Source organism: Dysidea avara, chromosome 8 (assembly GCF_963678975.1).
Source record: "Dysidea avara chromosome 8, odDysAvar1.4, whole genome shotgun sequence".
Taxonomy (NCBI): Eukaryota; Metazoa; Porifera; class Demospongiae; order Dictyoceratida; family Dysideidae; genus Dysidea; species Dysidea avara.
The window spans coordinates 30,442,163-30,459,465 of record NC_089279.1 but is presented as its reverse complement, the minus strand read 5'-3'; the positions used below and the strand labels follow the sequence as shown (position 1 = coordinate 30,459,465).

Here is a 17,303-nt window from a genome sequence, read left to right as displayed (position 1 = left end):
TCCGGTTGGCTGGACTACTACCACATCGTTTCCTTGGCTTACAGCTCACAATCCAATTGAAATTCCTTGAGTTCCCTTATTTGACGCTTTGACTTGATGTGTGTAATGTCTACAAATACTTGACTAGAACGTACATTCTCACTTTTGTTACCTGATTCACACATGTTAGTATCATAGCTTATAGTCACCATCTTTGCCCTATATATAGCTATAGTATTTACAGTTTAAAGCATTGGATTTATTGTAATTGCTAACTAAAAGTAGCCTAAAATCCTATCTCAGAGCTTCTAAAATCTCAAAATGTTCTGGAGAAAATGCCTTATTCACACTACAATTACATAGTTGTTACTAGTTTTCACAATTAATATACGTACGAGTGCATACAGCATACAGTTTTGTAGCTCATTGATTGTTCCTTCCCTCAACAGATTTTACTTCGAGAAGAAGAAACAAATATAGCATTGGATGATGCTGACATCAAGGCTGTAGAACTTGATGCCCAAAAAGCTCTGCTAGAACAAGTAAGCACTCACAAACTGAGGCTACATAAGCACATCATTGTGTGTCAGTGTATGTGCATATGTACAGTATGTATGTAGAATTTATAGTACTGCATGAGGTGTCTGCTATTATAAATTTCTTTCCGGTGCGGCTTTTGTTTGTCTTATCAATTTTGTGATGGGCAGCATTGATTGAAGAAAAGTACAACCTCAAATAATGCACAGTCACACTTACAAACAATCACATGTACACTACTTGCACGTAGTAACTTTTAGAATATAAACAAAGCAAGAACAAAAGCAGCAATCGATGTGTGGTTTTTAAAGTTGTTCCCTTCCTTGATATGCTATGTACGACATACATAACGCACAATGCATCTTTTCTGCATATATTCACACTGTAGGAGCTACTCCGTAAACATGAAGAAGCCATACAGCTCATGCGTGCTAATACTGTAGCACATGGTCAACAGGAGGAGCTGGAGAGAGAGCTGCTGGAGAGAGCCTTGGAGGAGGGTGGAGCTGGAGACAAGGCAGGGCTATTGGGTGCACAGCCACAACTTGGCAAGGCTCAATTAAGACAGGCCAACCTTCAGATGCAGCATGAAATGGAAGCGCTGCACCAGTTGAATGACCTCCAAAGAGAAATGAACAATGGCAATGTAAGTTTGGTAATAACAACTGTTTTATTTATAGACATGTATGTAGTTGAAACTTTAACTATTGCTTAAAACTTATTGTCAAAGTATTGATAATTCCTAACATTCTCTGGCATAGTTTACTGTATTATTAGATGAGTTAAGTTTCTAGGTTGATGAGTTTTGTTTATTCTGTTTATACTGGAGAGACTAGAATAAGGAAACAAGGAACAAAATCATGAGACAAGTCAAACTTTTAGTACTCGATAGCTTGCCAACCAAGCACCTAGACCCAACATTGCACTAAACACTGTACTTAAAGTGGCTATGCACTCTAGCTCTGTGAAGCCATGTAATATTTTGTATAACATGAAAACGTGTTTATGGAGGTGTTCTTTCCATTGAAAGCAGTGGTTAGATGGAGTGTTTGTGAAACTTTATTATTTTTTCATACTGTTTATAACCATATGATACACTAACTTGATTGTTTAAAAGTTGTTATAGAACACTTTATCTATACTAGTGCATGTACATATGGTCATTAACAGTGAATTATCTTAATTTACAGTTGCTACAGAAATCACAAGCAATTTCAGTTAAGCAGAAACAGATACACAGTTTAGCAGAAGGCCTGAAGGATGAAGAGGTAAACATAACTATAAACAGTCTCCCAATAGTTTCTATCATGTGTACACACAGTACACAGTACTAAAGGAACGTGGTAAACAGCTACTGTCTACCAGGATGGAGCAAGTGGTTGATGACAACAGAAGAATGGGAAAAATATCTCAACTAGGACAAGAGCATCTCACCATTGACACAACTACTAGTACAGGTATGTAAGCTGATACTTCCTCTCTTTGCTCCTGTGCCACTACTGTTCTTCATAGACATTACTAAATCAAATGCTGTCACAGTAGCATCTGCTGAAGAACCGGCTTCAACTGATTTGTCAGGTAGCTAATCATTATTTATTCAATCTATAAAAAAGGCCTAGCAGGTTGTTAAGAAATAGTAACCCATACTGCCTTAATTTTTGTTACTGGCTTACATCGTATCAGACCTTTTATCCTCCATAGTTTTGTGCAGTGATTCAGTAATTCTGATATATACGTATGTAAATTTAGAAGGCCTTTAGCACATGGTAGCACACTTCATATACTTATGTACAATGTATGTCTCAAGGCCGTAATCAAATACGTACGTACACTAGTATGTAATCTTGTTGGGTAACCCAGAAAGAATCTTATTGTCTGTGTAGATACAATGGTATCTGAAAACCTGTGTCCCAATTTAATCACAAAAGTGTTGGAATAAATGTCAATGCCCACTCATTTATTAAAGGATTTGGTTGGACTATTCTAATAGAACACACAAAATACTCTAAATGTTACTTCTAGATTTGGGGCAATCAATGTTCTACTGTAATTAGTATTGTGTTTTTATATGTTGTGTAGTGTCTAGTTGGGTGAGGAGAAGAGAGACACTGGACAGACAAGAAGCAGAGTTACTGTCTCGTGTAAGAAACGTACGACAGAGAGTATTACAACAGTCACTACAACAGTCAAAAGACAGTAGTGCTAACTATAGCACCTCACTCAGTACTGAACCATTTAACAGTGTAGTAACACCCACCACAGATCATAATACATGATTATATAATTACAGTGTAAAATGTGTATGTGTAATACCAAGAGTTAATAATAGTGGGGAGGTAATACCTTAGCAACTATAAAGTAAAAGCCTACGTAAGAAACAGTGCTGCAAAACATGGAAATATACTGTATCAAAACTAATACGTCTACTGTGTAACTAAGTGACTCATCCAAATGTGTGTCTGCCAATTGCAACCAAATGATTACACCCTGGAATGTTAATAAAAATCTTGTTACTGGCCAGTAGGCCATTTATTTCTATTCTAGGAGACTAGCCGGAATCTAGCACTGGTGAATATAACAGTGGAATAGCAACATTATAAAACTAAAAGTTGAATGGCTTCACAGTTGTGTTTATCACTCAATACCTTCATAATCACTGCATGATTCCTTCAATATAGAAGTTATTCGGATCACTGAAAGTATGACACTTCAAAGACACTGTGGGATGGCCACAAAGTTTAAGGTATCTGCATTAGCAAGAGAAGATGTTTCAACAGCCTGTGGTACAGCACCTATGCTCAGAACAGCACTCATGTTAGTATTCTACACCTGTTATAAAAGTTTATGGTGTGTATTGGTACCTGCATGTCTAGGTCTAGGGTGCAAACATCAAATTGACTAATTATTCTACAAAGTAGTTAGATGCTGTTGCACTCCAAAGCCACACTTTGTAAACTGATGCATCAGAAATCATTTGGTTAGCCACAATAAACATTGAAAACCATAATTCATTTAACAGTTAAAACAACAACAGCTGTTTAAAAAGGAATTTATAGATATATGAGACTGGTATCATACAGTATGATAGTGCTGTATAGTAGGGACCACAAAGTTGTGGGCATGGCCCATGAATAAAAATCACTCAAAAACCAGCTTCACTTTACCCAGACGACAATGAGGCAGTATTATTTAGATAAAACTAAGCTGAAACAAGCCTTCACATATTCCATTACTAATTTGAGTCAAACCCAACATGGTTGAACCTGCCCAGCTATCATTGGTGTATACATGCCTTCGTGAAACGGGTGAGGACGGAGCTCATCTAGACTGACGTTTCTGCTTCAGTATTCTGGGGAGGTAAACATCAGAAGGTATTTTTTGATGTCAAGTGTTTAATGCTAGTATTGCTAGCTAATGCACCTTTGATTATGGTGGTACCCAAGTATCCTCACTTTATCAACTTTTGAATGTGAGAAACAACGGCTGAAGTATGAACAACGTACTAGGGAAGTTTTACCCCATTTGTATTTTCAACATTTGGTGGCTGGTATGGATCATGCTGCTACTGTATATATCAGTTTTTTCCAGAAGACTTGCTTTCCTTATCTCTTCGATCATCAGAAGGAGTTCTGTGATGTTATGGCTGCATTGCAGGATTAGTTATTCTTTGCAATTATGTGTTTGAGAGGAGCTAAATCACATCAGGGCTACACTGTATGCCACTTTCACTAGGAGCACTTGACCTTGTACTAGCTGAGGGTCAGGTGGCTCCAGCTCATTGATTGAAATTTGATCTTAGTTCTTAGTATTTAATTTGTCTAGCACTTTTAACATCTAAATACTAGCACTATTAACATCTTTAGTACTATGGGTGGTGGCAAAGGAACCCTGGGAATAAAATTTAAAAAAAAATAAATGTGCCTTCAAAATTTCATCTTCTTTCAGTTCTTTGCTCGCTACGCAATCTTCAATGATTCCTAGGCCTGTACTGAGTATAGGGAAAAGGTTAAAAAAATTATCAAGGCCAACCTATGGGCTGGCTTTGGAACTTGCAAATACAAAAAGAAGTGACAACCGCACAAAAACAGCCGACCTGTGAAATAGGTACAGCTATAAAAAGTCTGGGTGAAAAAAAGTTGTGATATCAAATGTGGCGGCCAACAAATGGCTGCAATGATGTAAATGAAGCTTGTCTTTTGACCTACTACAAATTTCTTGCTTGACTTTGATTTTCATTTTGACTGAGGACAAAGATCAGAGTACAGGATATATTGGAGTGCCACCCCCCAAACTATACAGTAAACTTGGCTATGTTGTACAAATATTTTGTGCAACCGATATAGTCAAGCTATATATAGCTAATTATAATGATCACCCTGTTGGCAAAAAAGTTCTGTATAATTATGTATAGTCATGTGTGTGTTCTTCATCCTGTTGCATCTAGTCAATGTGATCTCATATACTGTTGACTAGCATGAAAAGTGTACAGCAACCATACCCAAATTCTACATTGTGTATACATGTTAAGTGGAACTTTAATGGTGTACGTGCTTGATTTGCTGAAACTTTCTTGCTTGCATGAATTCTAATCAAACCATAAGATAGGATTACAGGACATAAATAAATGCCACCATTTTTATTTGACTATCACATGTAGCTGGCCTGCAGGTTATTGAGTGATATTGCAGACGCATTCGTCAAAAACTGATTTTAAATTATCCTTGCATGTGTATTATAATTTGATTGTACTTTTTGTGTAAACAGCAATGAAGTGCCCATGAACTTTTCCTGTGGCAGATGTATCATTGAAGTAGTCAAATAATTGTGGAGATGCAAGCATTATAATATAATTAGCTAATTAGATGGAATACCTCACTAATGGTTTGTTGAATGTGATTAATGGGCAATATGTTCATTATCATGCGTTAAAAGGTATACACTAGTTTTTATACATCAAAACAGCTGGTAACATCCACTGTATAAGTCTATATACATACATAGATTTGTAAGATATATATTGCTTATTATGTGATCTGTAAACAGGATTTTATCAGACATGTAGACATTTGAAATAGTTCCAGCATGCAGAGCTGTGTGCATGTAGCTGTGTGTGCAACAGTAAAATTAATTGGATTCAACAGGGGTGTAGGGAAGGAGTTCAGGAATCCCCCTATATAATTTAGGCGTCTGAGTTTATACCAGGACCCTAAATATAACACACCATTATAGTGTGGCAAAACAAATTGAGTGAGTAATAATGTATGGCACAGCACAAACAATTCATCTCTCAGGGAAAGATTTACAGAGCCTTCTTGAAAACTTCTTGTTAAAACGATCAATTTACTTTAATAGAAGTCAGGTATCTACTCTAACAGAGCAGTCACGTATACTCTAATATAACCTGCATGTAAATATCCATAATTATGTTAACTGAGGACCCCCTGAAATTCTACTTTATATTACAGTCAAACAACAATAGTCATACTTGGCCTCCCCTGTAAGTCAGGTCTAGAATTGTCACTGTGGGTCTGAGGTGCAACCCCCAGAAGCTGCAGGATTTTTGCAATTTGAAGACTTGAAAACAGCCTAAAATTTACGCTACTATAAAAACATGAAAGATACTAAAACTAACAATGCCAAACTATACTGCAACTTTTCCTCAAGACTTTTAAAAGTTTTTTTCAGCAGGATGTGGGGGAGGGGGGCATGGCCTCGTTAGAATCGCCTATGGTTAAGGAACTTCATTAATTCATTAGTGGAATTTTTCAGGCGTCCTAACACTAAATGCAAAACTGAGCATGACCTTATACTGCTATATCTTTGCAATTGGTGTGCAGTGTTTAAAGATAATCATAGAACTCCAGTAATTTATCACTTGGACCTACAAAATGATTAGAACACTGTACTATAACAAAAATAACCAAACAAACTAGTATATTAATTTAAAAATGAAGTAGGGATACAAGTGATAAAATGTAGTAAAACAAGAGATGAATGATGGTATTACAGCATAGCTCAGTGGGAAAATCCCTACTTTGGTAATAATTGTTTATAACATGCGGCGTACATGCCAATGTAGGAATTTTCTCACAGAGCTATGCTGTAATACCATCCTTCATCTCTTGTTTTCTACTTTTTATCACTTGGATCCCTAATTCATATTTCAATTAAAATACTAGTATTATAGCTATATATATATAATAAATTCCTTATCCTTACGTTTTAAGACTAATTTAGATAATTTTTGGTACAATCAGCATTTTTCTTATGTATGATTTAATTGAGGTGATACTGTCTTCTTTTTTGACCAATTTACACATCATAATAATTACAGTGAAACCTTGTTAATAGGGCTACCTTAATGGACCCATGATAAGTGGCTCTATTACTGAGGTGGCCCTATTACTGAAAACCTTATTAATGCGGCCATGAAACAAAATGGCCTATTAAGGTTTTCAACAAACCAGCAACTGCCTAGTTGCTGTAAGATTGATCTAAACACACCACATAGAGTTTATCACAGAGAAAGAAAGGAACATACAATGTACCAAACTACCAATTATTCCAGCATTACTTGAGACATAATGGCTGGAAAAGCATGAAGTACACTGCCAGAATAATGGGTATTGCTTCCAGTAGTTAAAATCCACCCCAAAAACACCTTCGCTGTAAAAAAGGCGCGCCCAAGAAACTACAAGTACCTGGAACCCAATGTAAAAAACAAAAAGAAAAAACAGCTTAGCTGAAGTGAAAAGTAACTGGTAACTTAAAGAGCTGATATCTGAAGCGGCCAAGAATACAATTACTAAAGTTTAATCCATGCAAGAACACCTTGGCTATAAAACAGGTGTATACATGAAAGTAACTGGCAACTGAAATGGCTGATATCTGAAGCGGCCAAGAAAAATTTAACACTGAACCTTTATAATTCAGCTGTGTTCTATATTCACTCTTGCTGCATCGTAAAGTAATTTCTTTTAACTCTAATTGGCTGGTAATTTGGCCACCTTTTTTAATAGTCAGTATAATAGAGCAAAAAAAGGCGGCCAAATTACCAGCCAATTAGAGTTAAAAGAAATTACTTTACGATGCAGCAAGAGTGAATATAGAACACAGCTGAATTATAAAGGTTCAGTGTTAAATTTTTGAATTAGTTGTATATGACCATTCATTCTTGGCCGCTTCAGATATCAGCCATTTCAGTTGCCAGTTACTTTCATGTATACACCTGTTTTATAGCCAAGGTGTTCTTGCATGGATTAAACTTTAGTAATTGTATTCTTGGCCGCTTCAGATATCAGCTCTTTAAGTTACCAGTTACTTTTCACTTCAGCTAAGCTGTTTTTTCTTTTTGTTTTTTACATTGGGTTCCAGGTACTTGTAGTTTCTTGGGCGCGCCTTTTTTACAGCGAAGGTGTTTTTGGGGTGGATATCACTCATTTTTGTCAGTGAAAGGTAATTTTTTTGGAAATGAGCAATTAACATTAATGCAGAATATTATCTTGGAGAGTCAGTAAAATCCATACATAATAATGATTGTTTCATAACACCATAAATTTGGAAGTATGAATTTACGGTGTAGTATGACTGTTCTATTAGAGTAAATTTATCTTTACTGCCTGCACGTGATGAATATATCTCATATCTGTGCATGTTAAATGCTTCAGACACCTAATTAAACTTGCAAGTGCCTAATTAGTTCACAGTTGCTACACAGCTATAAATACATTTGTAATTGTTATCATCATAATCATTTATCATGTTATAACCATTTTTTAATATTTTGGTCACAACTTCAGGATTAGAGCAGCAGAGAAAGGAATAGAGGACTCAACCATCAAGTCTTGTATATGGGAGATGGAACAGTATTGCGATGGACAATGCCGGTACTAACCCCTCAAGGGTGTTGCAGTACAGTATAGATGCAAGACCAGAGCCTCGATCGCCACCGTGGTCACAACTTCAGGATTGGAGCAGCAGAGAAAGGAATGGAGGACTCAATCATAAAGACTCGGGGAGATGAAATAGCATTGCCATGGACAATGCCAGCACTAACCCCTCAAGGATGTCACAGTCCAGTATCGATACAATTACCACTCCAACCAGTGCATAAGACCAGAGCTCAATCATCACCTTTTGACTGAAATTTTTATACTTGATGAAGCAATTAAAACAAAATAGTTGTAGTACTTATACTTTCCTGAGGGAGCATGCCCCCACAGTCTCAGACTCCCTTGCCTGTTAGGCAGAATAATAGGATTGAGCCTTACTACCACTTTCACCTTTATTCTTGGCCTGAATGTACATATCAGCAACATACAGTAGCTGTAGATAATGCTAGTTAATGCCCCTAGGCAGAGCTATAGGGGTGGGAATTTTTCCCTACTATCATACTATCATAGTAGCTAGTTCTTCTCGCAGTTCTTTGCCTGGCCATCATCAACTGCTGTCAAAACATTAGTCTCGTCCCCCAGACCCTTCCTCAAGCATGCTTATCACACAAAAATAACTTAGTTTAGCAGTGCACAAACGATTATTCATTGACAGCTTATACTATAATAAAGTACACTTACCGCATTGTTGAACCATGTATACCACCAGATTGACAACTAACACGTGATCTATTTAGGGGAAATCTCGTGGAAAGTCCCTAATTACCTTAAGCGGACACTCGTGATACGTGGTTTTAAATTGAATGCTTTAAGAATGTAACTGGATGGTGAGGCCATAGATCGTATATTCTTCGGGTACGAAGAATATACGATCTATGGTGAGGCGTACTTTAATCGGCTCGACTTTACTGAGAAACTCGAGCCCCTCGTGAGAAACTACATCGCTTGAGCAACGCTTGAAAAAGTAAGAGTCAAGAATACTGAGGGACTCTATGACATATGCCGGTCTTGATGCTAACGAAACGAGGAGTGAAGTTTGTGCAACGTGTCACATCGCCACACACTGATTCACCGTGTTTGTGCGATAGGGTTTTTGGACCTGTCCACCAGATGTTGAAAGGAAATTCATTCCACCACATGTTGAAAGGAAATTCATTCCAACTTGTGAAGTTATCGGTATACTCATTGTTGGGGTCCATGGGGACATCGATGATCATTTACCAGTCAGCTGTAAGTAATGTCACAACAGAAGGAAAGGAACCATTTCCATATCCCTATGGCATACTGATTTTCCAGGTCAGTTTATGTACATCCAACCACGGAAATGTAGAACTTTGGTTGCAGGTGGAAAATAAACACCTTTTTACTCAGTTACAAGAGATTCACCCAGCTGGGATAAAATGTTGAAGTGAATGTCATTAGTACCTACTTGCGGTTCATCAGGTATTGGACAATTCCAAGTGTCCAGATTATGCAGTTGTCCTCATGTTCAAGTTTACGTGTTTAGGCAAGTTCCACAACATCCTATAATTTATTATTATATCAGTGTGGAATAGTGCTTATATAATATTTTTCATATTCCAGGCTTTAGGTGTATTGTATTTAACGCCTGCTTGTTGGTTTTTGCAGGCCATCTGGTCATACCGGTTTATCCACTAGCAGTTGAATGTGATCATGGTACGTATGTAAGTTGAGACCATGCAGGAACAAAGATACAGGTGTCATGAATTTCAGGTCGGTTAACGTTCAGAGGAATTGTATTATTGCAATTGTTCTTGTTGTAGTTATCAATTATCAGTGACCAGTTTGTGATAGCGTACTTTGTTTGACTAATGACCAAATGTTCTGGTTTACTTGCTTACCCAACAGTTATGTTACTCACTTAACCTGCATATGTGATATATTTTTTTTAGTTCATTTTGATTATTCATCCTTTATTGGTACAGCCTGGCATATTGATTTTTTGCACATTCTCTTTTTAATTCAGTGCCTGCTGGATTGTTTCATCAGAAGATGTCTTTGGTGTTGCGACCGATGTTCCAGGTCAGTTTGCATGTGTGTTTAATTTAAGGTTGACTTCAGTGCCTGCTCATTCTTTTACAGGTCTCGGTATTGAGTGTCATGAATTTCAGGTCAGTTGACGTACAGAAGAATTGTATTATTGTAATTGTTGTTTTTGTAGTTATCAATTATCACTGTGTAATAACTCTCGTCTCTTACTCAAAGACACCAGCATACAACACACAACACGTGTTCATCTGACTCATCAAAATTATAATCACGTGAGACACATTCATCTATGTATGTTTACAAACTGCGTGTGTGTTACAATAACAATTATAAGAGTATGCCTACTAATGTTACAAGTCTAATCATATTACACTTGCCCCTCCCAGAATATGCTTGTCCACAAGCATCATGGTTTATATCTCTCCGGTGGTTGTCGGTGTCTTTGAGGGTAGCGTGGTACTGGAACTTCATCATCATCAGCTGCTGGTACAGTTACATGTTCAATTCCTGGTGGGGACCAATCATCTCTAGTGCCAGCATCAGCTTCATCTTCCCTCTTAGCAGAGGTGTTGGTGTTTTTCAGGCCTGGAACACAACGATGTCGCAGTTTGTTAGTATGGACAACTTTAGTACGTTTACCATCATGAATCTCTATACTTACAGGGCTTTTTACAGATTTTACAATCCATTCCCCTTCCCATCTGGGATCCAATTTGCCTGCAGTTGGTACAGAAAGCCAAACAGGCTGTCCTTGTTTAAAGTATGGTAAACTTGTATGCTGATCATAAAATAACTTTTGGCTAGCTGCTGCCTGTGTGATGTTGACATGAACAAAATCCTGTAACTCTGCTAATCTAGCTTGGAGTATAGCAGGATATGACAGAGTCATAGGAATGCTGGCTAAGCCCTTGGAAGTTAGGTGGATCCTTGCCATACAGTAGCATGTAGGGAGAGATGCCTGTACTGCTGTGACGTGGTGCGTCGTGCTGGGCAGACGGGGGAAGAACAGGTACAGTAATAACTGGTTCCAGTGGCCCAGGGGAGTACTTACGGTACAGTGTATCATCTGTGATTAACAATTGCTTCCACAGTTGTTTAAATCTACGAAGTGGAGGTTGGTTCCATTTCTTATCAGATGGAATACCTGACGACTCTGAGAGCGTGTGGTATACCTGAGATATGATGGGGTCCTTTAGTTGGGCATCTTGTAAGTGAGATAGTGAATCAGATGGCATGGAAATAGTTACAGCACATCGATTTGGTGACAAACGTGACAACGCATCAGCATTGGTGTTAACTGAGCCTTTCCGGTACACTATCTTAAAACTAAACTCTTGCATTGCTAAAGCCCAACAACACAGCATGCCTTCCATCTTTTGCTCTGAGAGCCATTGTAGGGGAGCATGGTCTGTGTAGAGTCGGAATGATCTACCCAGAAGATAGTGGCGATACTGTTTCAAAGCAAAAACAATGGCAAGGCATTCACGCTGTATTACACTATAGTTACGCTCAGCTGATGTCAGAGTGCGACTAGCATAAGCAATGACATGCCCACCTTGCTCTAAAATTGCACCCAAACCCACTGCACTAGCATCTGTCTGCAGGACAAACTCATCAGCATTAGGACCAAAACGAGGGTAAGCAAGAACAGGGGCTTGTACTAACTGCATTTTTAAGGCTGTGAAAGCTTTGTTGCATGCTTCATCCCATGAAAATGGAATATTATTCTGAGTAAGTGAGTACAGCGGTGCTGCAATGTTAGAAAAATTGAGTATGTAGCGCCTATAATATGACGCCAGTCCCAGAAATTGGCGAACTTCCGTTGGATTAGTGGGAGATGGCCAGTCAGTAATGTCTTGGATTTTACTGGGATCAGGAGACATACCCTTGGCTGAAAACACATGCCCTAAATAACGCACACTAGGCAAGCCAATATGGCACTTGGCACCTCTAAGTTAGTGCTCTGCAATATATCGGTAATACCGTTTATCATGATAAATTATCATAACCGATTATCATACCGTAACAGTGTTTGATAACCGATATATCGAAATACCGGTATATCGATGAATACCGGTATAGGATTGCTTTTAACCCAGCCTTTGGTGTTTAATTATCCAATCTGTTGATAGTTTAGCAGACATGCCCTAAACAAAAACTTGAGGTTGTCACATTACAACACAAGCTTACTTGTACTGAACTACATATTTTTTGGTTTTTGGGATGATACCGCTTCGTACTAGGCCCAAGAAATGATGCAATAATTACAAAAACAAACTAACTATATACCGCGATATTTTCCTGTTACTAATACCGTGTATCCAAATTTCAATACCGCCGAGCTCTACTCTAAGTGTCAATCCTGCATCTCTAATCCGTTGGAACACCATCTTTAAATGTTGGGCATGTGTAGCTACACTATCTGAATGGATCAAGATGTCATCTAAATAGATGGTGACAAACGGTAGCCCACTTAAGGTCTTGTCCATTAGCCGCTGGAATGAACTAGGAGCACCAGTCAAACCAAAGGGCATCCTACAAAACTCATATAGTCCCATACCAGGGCCTGGACAGAATGCTGTTTTTTCTCTATCCGCTGGGTTAACTGGTACTTGCCAATAACCACTATGTAGGTCAAGCGTTGTAAAGATGGTAGACCCTACAAGCCTGTCTTGTACTTCATCTGGTAGTGGTAATGGATATGAGTCATTGGTGGTTCGTTTATTAAGTTCTCTATAATCAACACATATCCGTATCTGGCCTGACTTTTTAGGCACAAACACTGCCGGGGCCATCCAAGGGCTCTTGGTACGTGTGATGATACCTTGCTCTAGCATTGTCTCAATTTGTTGAGTTACTTCAACCCGGTATTGTGCTGGGATTCGTCTAGGTGGCACCCTTACTGGGTTGCCTGAAGTGGATATGAAGTGATATGCATCATCAGTCCTGCCTGGAGTGGTACAAAAGACTCCTTTAAACTGCTCTACAATGCATTCTAACTGGACATCATTACACTTCGGGGTATCAAACTCTAAAGGGCCCTTATAGTCAGGTATAGCACACTCATCTACAAGGTCAGTACCTGATTCATTTTGAGACTGAATCATACATAGGGAAGCTTGGTTCACATGCACTTCTTCATAAATAGGAATGACTTTGGCCAATGCAACATTATCTACTGGCATGTTTGTATTGGGAAAACCTCTACTAACAGCAACTGGTGTACAAGTAAAGTCTAGAACCAACCCATTTTGTTGCAAAAAGTCAATTCCTAAAATTACTGGTGTAACCAAGCTTTCAACCACAACAAAATTATGCAGAATATTAAACTCACTCAGCTGTACAGATGTCCTTATGTGTCGGAGTATTGGTAGTTGATCTCCAGAAGCTGTCACAAGGTGTATAGACTTAGCCTGTGGCGCTTCAATCACATTCTTCATGTTAGACAATAAGTCACACCGCACTAGTGATACTGAAGATCCTGAGTCAAGCATAATATCCACTGCAACACCACCCAGTACTCCCTTAACTATGGTAGCTTGGCATTTAACTACGGCAACAGTTACAGTCATTACATCAGCAGTGGGGCTTATGGGCGGGGACGCCTGCTGCCCTGTGCAGACGCCCCCTGCCCGTTTCCCTGATACCAACAGTTTCTTGCCAGGTGACCTGGTTGGCCACAAGAAAAACATAAACGGTTTTGCTGAGCTGGACAATCACGCTGAACATGACCTGGTTGGCCACAAATAAAACATCTTGGTCTCCTCCTTTGTTGTTGATAGCCACCTTGACGCGTTGACAAGGAAGCCATCTGCTCCGTCAGCAGTGCCACTTGGTCTCTTAATTTCTGCACCTCTGTCTGCTCCTCAGCAACATCTTTGACAGTGGAGACTGCCTGTGCATCAACCGTCATCAGCAACCTAGCACGAGTGACTGCCCCTTCAAGCGTCTTAACTTCTCCTGACGCTCGTAACTGCTTGGTTATCAGCTCCGGCAAACCAGCAACAAACTGATGTAACAATAAGGCGTCCTTTGCTTCCTTATTCATACCAGGGATAGCCATTTCGAGCAACTTCTTGAGATCATGAACAAATACAGGGATCGCTTCGCCAGGCCTCAACTTTCTTCGATGGAACTCATCCAGCGATACGAATCCCACGGGCATCATTGCGTTCTGTATTTCTCTTTTAGAAACCGTGTAATCTTTCTGCTGGTCCGCTGTAAGTTCGAGCCAAATGGCCAGTGCTTCCCCCTCCAACAACGTCGGTAACTTGATCGCTTGGTCTTCTTCCTTCCACCCATTCGCAGTCGCGCATATCTCAAACCTTTGGAACCAGTCCTTGACATCTCCGCTGGAAAAAGGCTTAGGTAGACTGATGTGACGCTCAGCCATCCTCTGCTACCAGTGTAATAACTCTCGTCTCTTACTCAAAGACACCAGCATACAACACACAACACGTGTTCATCTGACTCATCAAAATTACAATCACGTGAGACACATTCATCTATGTATGTTTACAAACTGCGTGTGTGTTACAATAACAATTATAAGACTATGCCTACTAATGTTACAAGTCTAATCATATTACACACTGTATACTAGTGATGTGAATTTGCAGGTCAGTCTACTCAGATGTATCAGGCATAGTGTTGATGGGTTCGAACAAGTATCCAGTGTAGACTGTAGTGGCATCAAGGGTGTTAATTTCCAGGTCAGTTTACATGTTGTGATGTTAGTGATTTTTTCCTAGTACCCAGATGTTAAGTGTATTGTATTTAATGCCCACTTGTTATGTTTTTAAAATTATGGTATATCAGTGTAGACAGTGCAACAGTAAGCCTTCTGTGTTGTAGTAACTATTTGTTTCATAATATTATGCTGTTGTCCCGGAATGGCACAATTTTTGGGCAACCAATGTGAAGTCCAGTGGTACAAACATTGTATTATGACCAAGTTGTGATATCGTACTTTTGTTTGACTAATGTCCTAATGTTCTGGTTTGACTAATGTCCTAATGTTCTGGTTTAACATGCTTACCCAACAGTTATGTTATTCATTCACTTAGCCTGGGATATAATTTTTGTTTATTTTGATTATCCATGCTATTATTGACACAGCCCGGCATATTGATTTTTTGTACATTCTCTTTTAATTCAGTGCCTGCTGGATTGTGTCATCAGATATCGAAACAAGTGTTTTTGGTGTTGCGACCGATGTTCCAGGTCAGTTGCATGAGTGTTTAATTTAAGGTTAACTTCAGTGCCTGCTTATTCTTTTACAGGTCTCAGTATCGTCATGCTGACATACAAGAAATCATCACTATTGTTGGAACTATTTTTAGTCAAGTCTTGATGTGATGTTAATTAACGTTGTTACACATTGTTGTATGTTTACCATATGGCAAGAAATTATCATGGCCATTATGAAATTTGAATATTGTGTAAGTTGTGTGGAACAACCCCAACTCATACATGGTCACTGGCAAACCACGAAACACATTCGAGCCACAACACCACGAACCACATTCGAGCAATCCATTACAAAATTTTGTTGCACCATTTGTGTGTGCATAATACTTAATGAAAGCCACAACACAAGCTACATGGTACACACTACATAGAGGTGGTAACCCCTAAAGGCTTGTTACCTTTTGTATTCACCTTACCGGCCTTTGTGGTTAATCTACATGTAAATAGAGAATTGAAGAGTATGCTAAAGCACCTTCGCTAGTGATTTTGTTCTTCAAACCATAAGACAACTGGCGATTTATAAACGCTCGCATGGGGTGTGGTACTAAATGGAATTTAAAAGATTTCTGCTTAAAACGCAAGGGGGTGTCACTCAGGCTCTTGCTGTAGGTAGACCTGCGACCGCGGTCAAACTCTAAGTCAACGGTCAAGGCCACAAAATAGCTCTTACAGTGGGTCAAGGGTCAAGACGATACAGAAGGTTCGAAACCCACAATCGAAAACTATAAGTAGCTATTATCAAGTTTACGGAATTATACGTAACTTACAAGAAGTAAGGATCTCCAAGAAGATGTTTTAAAGCTCCAACAGGCATTTCGCCGTAATTATAATGATTTTTCTCTCACAGCTGCTGGTAGCACGCACTAAGAAAATATTATACTAGGTTACAAGCGCAGGTGCGTATAGGAAAATAGAGAAATAAGTGGAGGTCAAAAGTTCGACAAGAAACACTCAAGTCACAGGTCAAAGACGATAAACGCTGCAAGTCAAGGGTCAAGGTGAAATTTTCCCCGGTCAAGACTTTGACCGCGGTCGCAGATCTACCTACAGCGTAAGCCGACGTGACACCCCCTTGAAACGCCATCCCTAGGGAACTTACGGTTCAGCACGCTGTCACAACTTGTTTATCAGGCATTAGAGTTTGTGTCCACATCGTGTCTTTAAAAGTTATTGTAGGGATTAGAGGTTTGATTGAAGAAAATACGCGTATAGGCAAACCAGGATTGGATAATGTCAGTGCTAGCTGGACTATACAAACACGACTATGTTGACTGGTATAACGTGACAGTAGTTGCAACATAAGGTAGAGAAATAAAGTGCCTATTTTGCGATGGTTACTTTTTTGTTTTAGCGAGGTCGCAAGAAAACTATATATGATGATGACTCCTAAAGATTTTTTTATCACGTAACGCAATACAAATCTATTGAGAGATGTTGCGTAATTTAGGACTAATATTGCGAAACCGGCCCTACACGTAAATAACTCACAGTAGTGGCCGCGCGTCTTTTAATTGGGCGTGCGCTTTGTAGTTTCTTGGCCGTGCGACCCACTACCGTGAGTCTTGATGTGCACTTAAGAACAGCAACTTTTACTGTGATACCTTGACTGCCTGCTCAACTGGCCTCTTTACTGAG

General features: G+C 39.0%; 4 protein-coding genes across 11 annotated transcripts in view; 2 read left to right on the top strand and 2 right to left on the bottom strand.

Moving 5' to 3' along the window:
* The window catches only part of LOC136263694 (uncharacterized), a 191,001-nt gene that overhangs the window by 91,846 nt on the left and 81,852 nt on the right, over positions 1-17,303 (bottom strand). The window lies entirely within an intron of this gene.
* LOC136263692 (uncharacterized) lies at positions 269-2,851 on the top strand. The gene is made up of 6 exons (XM_066058328.1): positions 269-521; positions 905-1,162; positions 1,707-1,784; positions 1,838-1,973; positions 2,029-2,094; positions 2,596-2,851. Exons 2-6 carry the CDS (start codon positions 941-943, stop codon positions 2,790-2,792), a joined length of 699 nt encoding a protein of 232 aa, XP_065914400.1. The 5' UTR covers positions 269-521; positions 905-940; the 3' UTR covers positions 2,793-2,851.
* LOC136264335 (uncharacterized) lies at positions 8,929-15,853 on the top strand. Of its 8 annotated transcripts, none has more exons than XR_010705081.1 (10): positions 8,929-9,442; positions 9,497-9,704; positions 9,753-9,915; positions 10,038-10,142; positions 10,193-10,451; positions 10,512-10,540; positions 10,591-14,908; positions 15,038-15,130; positions 15,577-15,641; positions 15,701-15,853. XR_010705081.1 is itself a non-coding variant. In XM_066059049.1 (9 exons), the coding sequence occupies exons 4-9, from the start codon at positions 10,249-10,251 to the stop codon at positions 15,774-15,776; spliced, it is 348 nt and encodes a 115-aa protein (XP_065915121.1). In that variant the 5' UTR covers positions 8,933-9,704; positions 9,753-9,915; positions 10,038-10,142; positions 10,193-10,248; the 3' UTR covers positions 15,777-15,853. The 8 variants fall into 8 exon arrangements, 3 of the variants coding, with proteins under 3 accessions (XP_065915121.1, XP_065915123.1, XP_065915122.1); XR_010705079.1 differs by having other exon boundaries at positions 8,929-9,704; positions 10,193-10,276; positions 10,322-10,451; XR_010705078.1 differs by having other exon boundaries at positions 8,929-9,704; positions 9,753-9,851.
* On the bottom strand, positions 12,790-16,406 carry LOC136264334 (uncharacterized). Its single transcript, XM_066059048.1, has 2 exons — positions 14,151-16,406; positions 12,790-14,087 (listed from the first exon to the last, which is right to left on the bottom strand). Exons 1-2 carry the CDS (start codon positions 14,809-14,811, stop codon positions 14,008-14,010), a joined length of 741 nt encoding a protein of 246 aa, XP_065915120.1. The 5' UTR covers positions 14,812-16,406; the 3' UTR covers positions 12,790-14,007.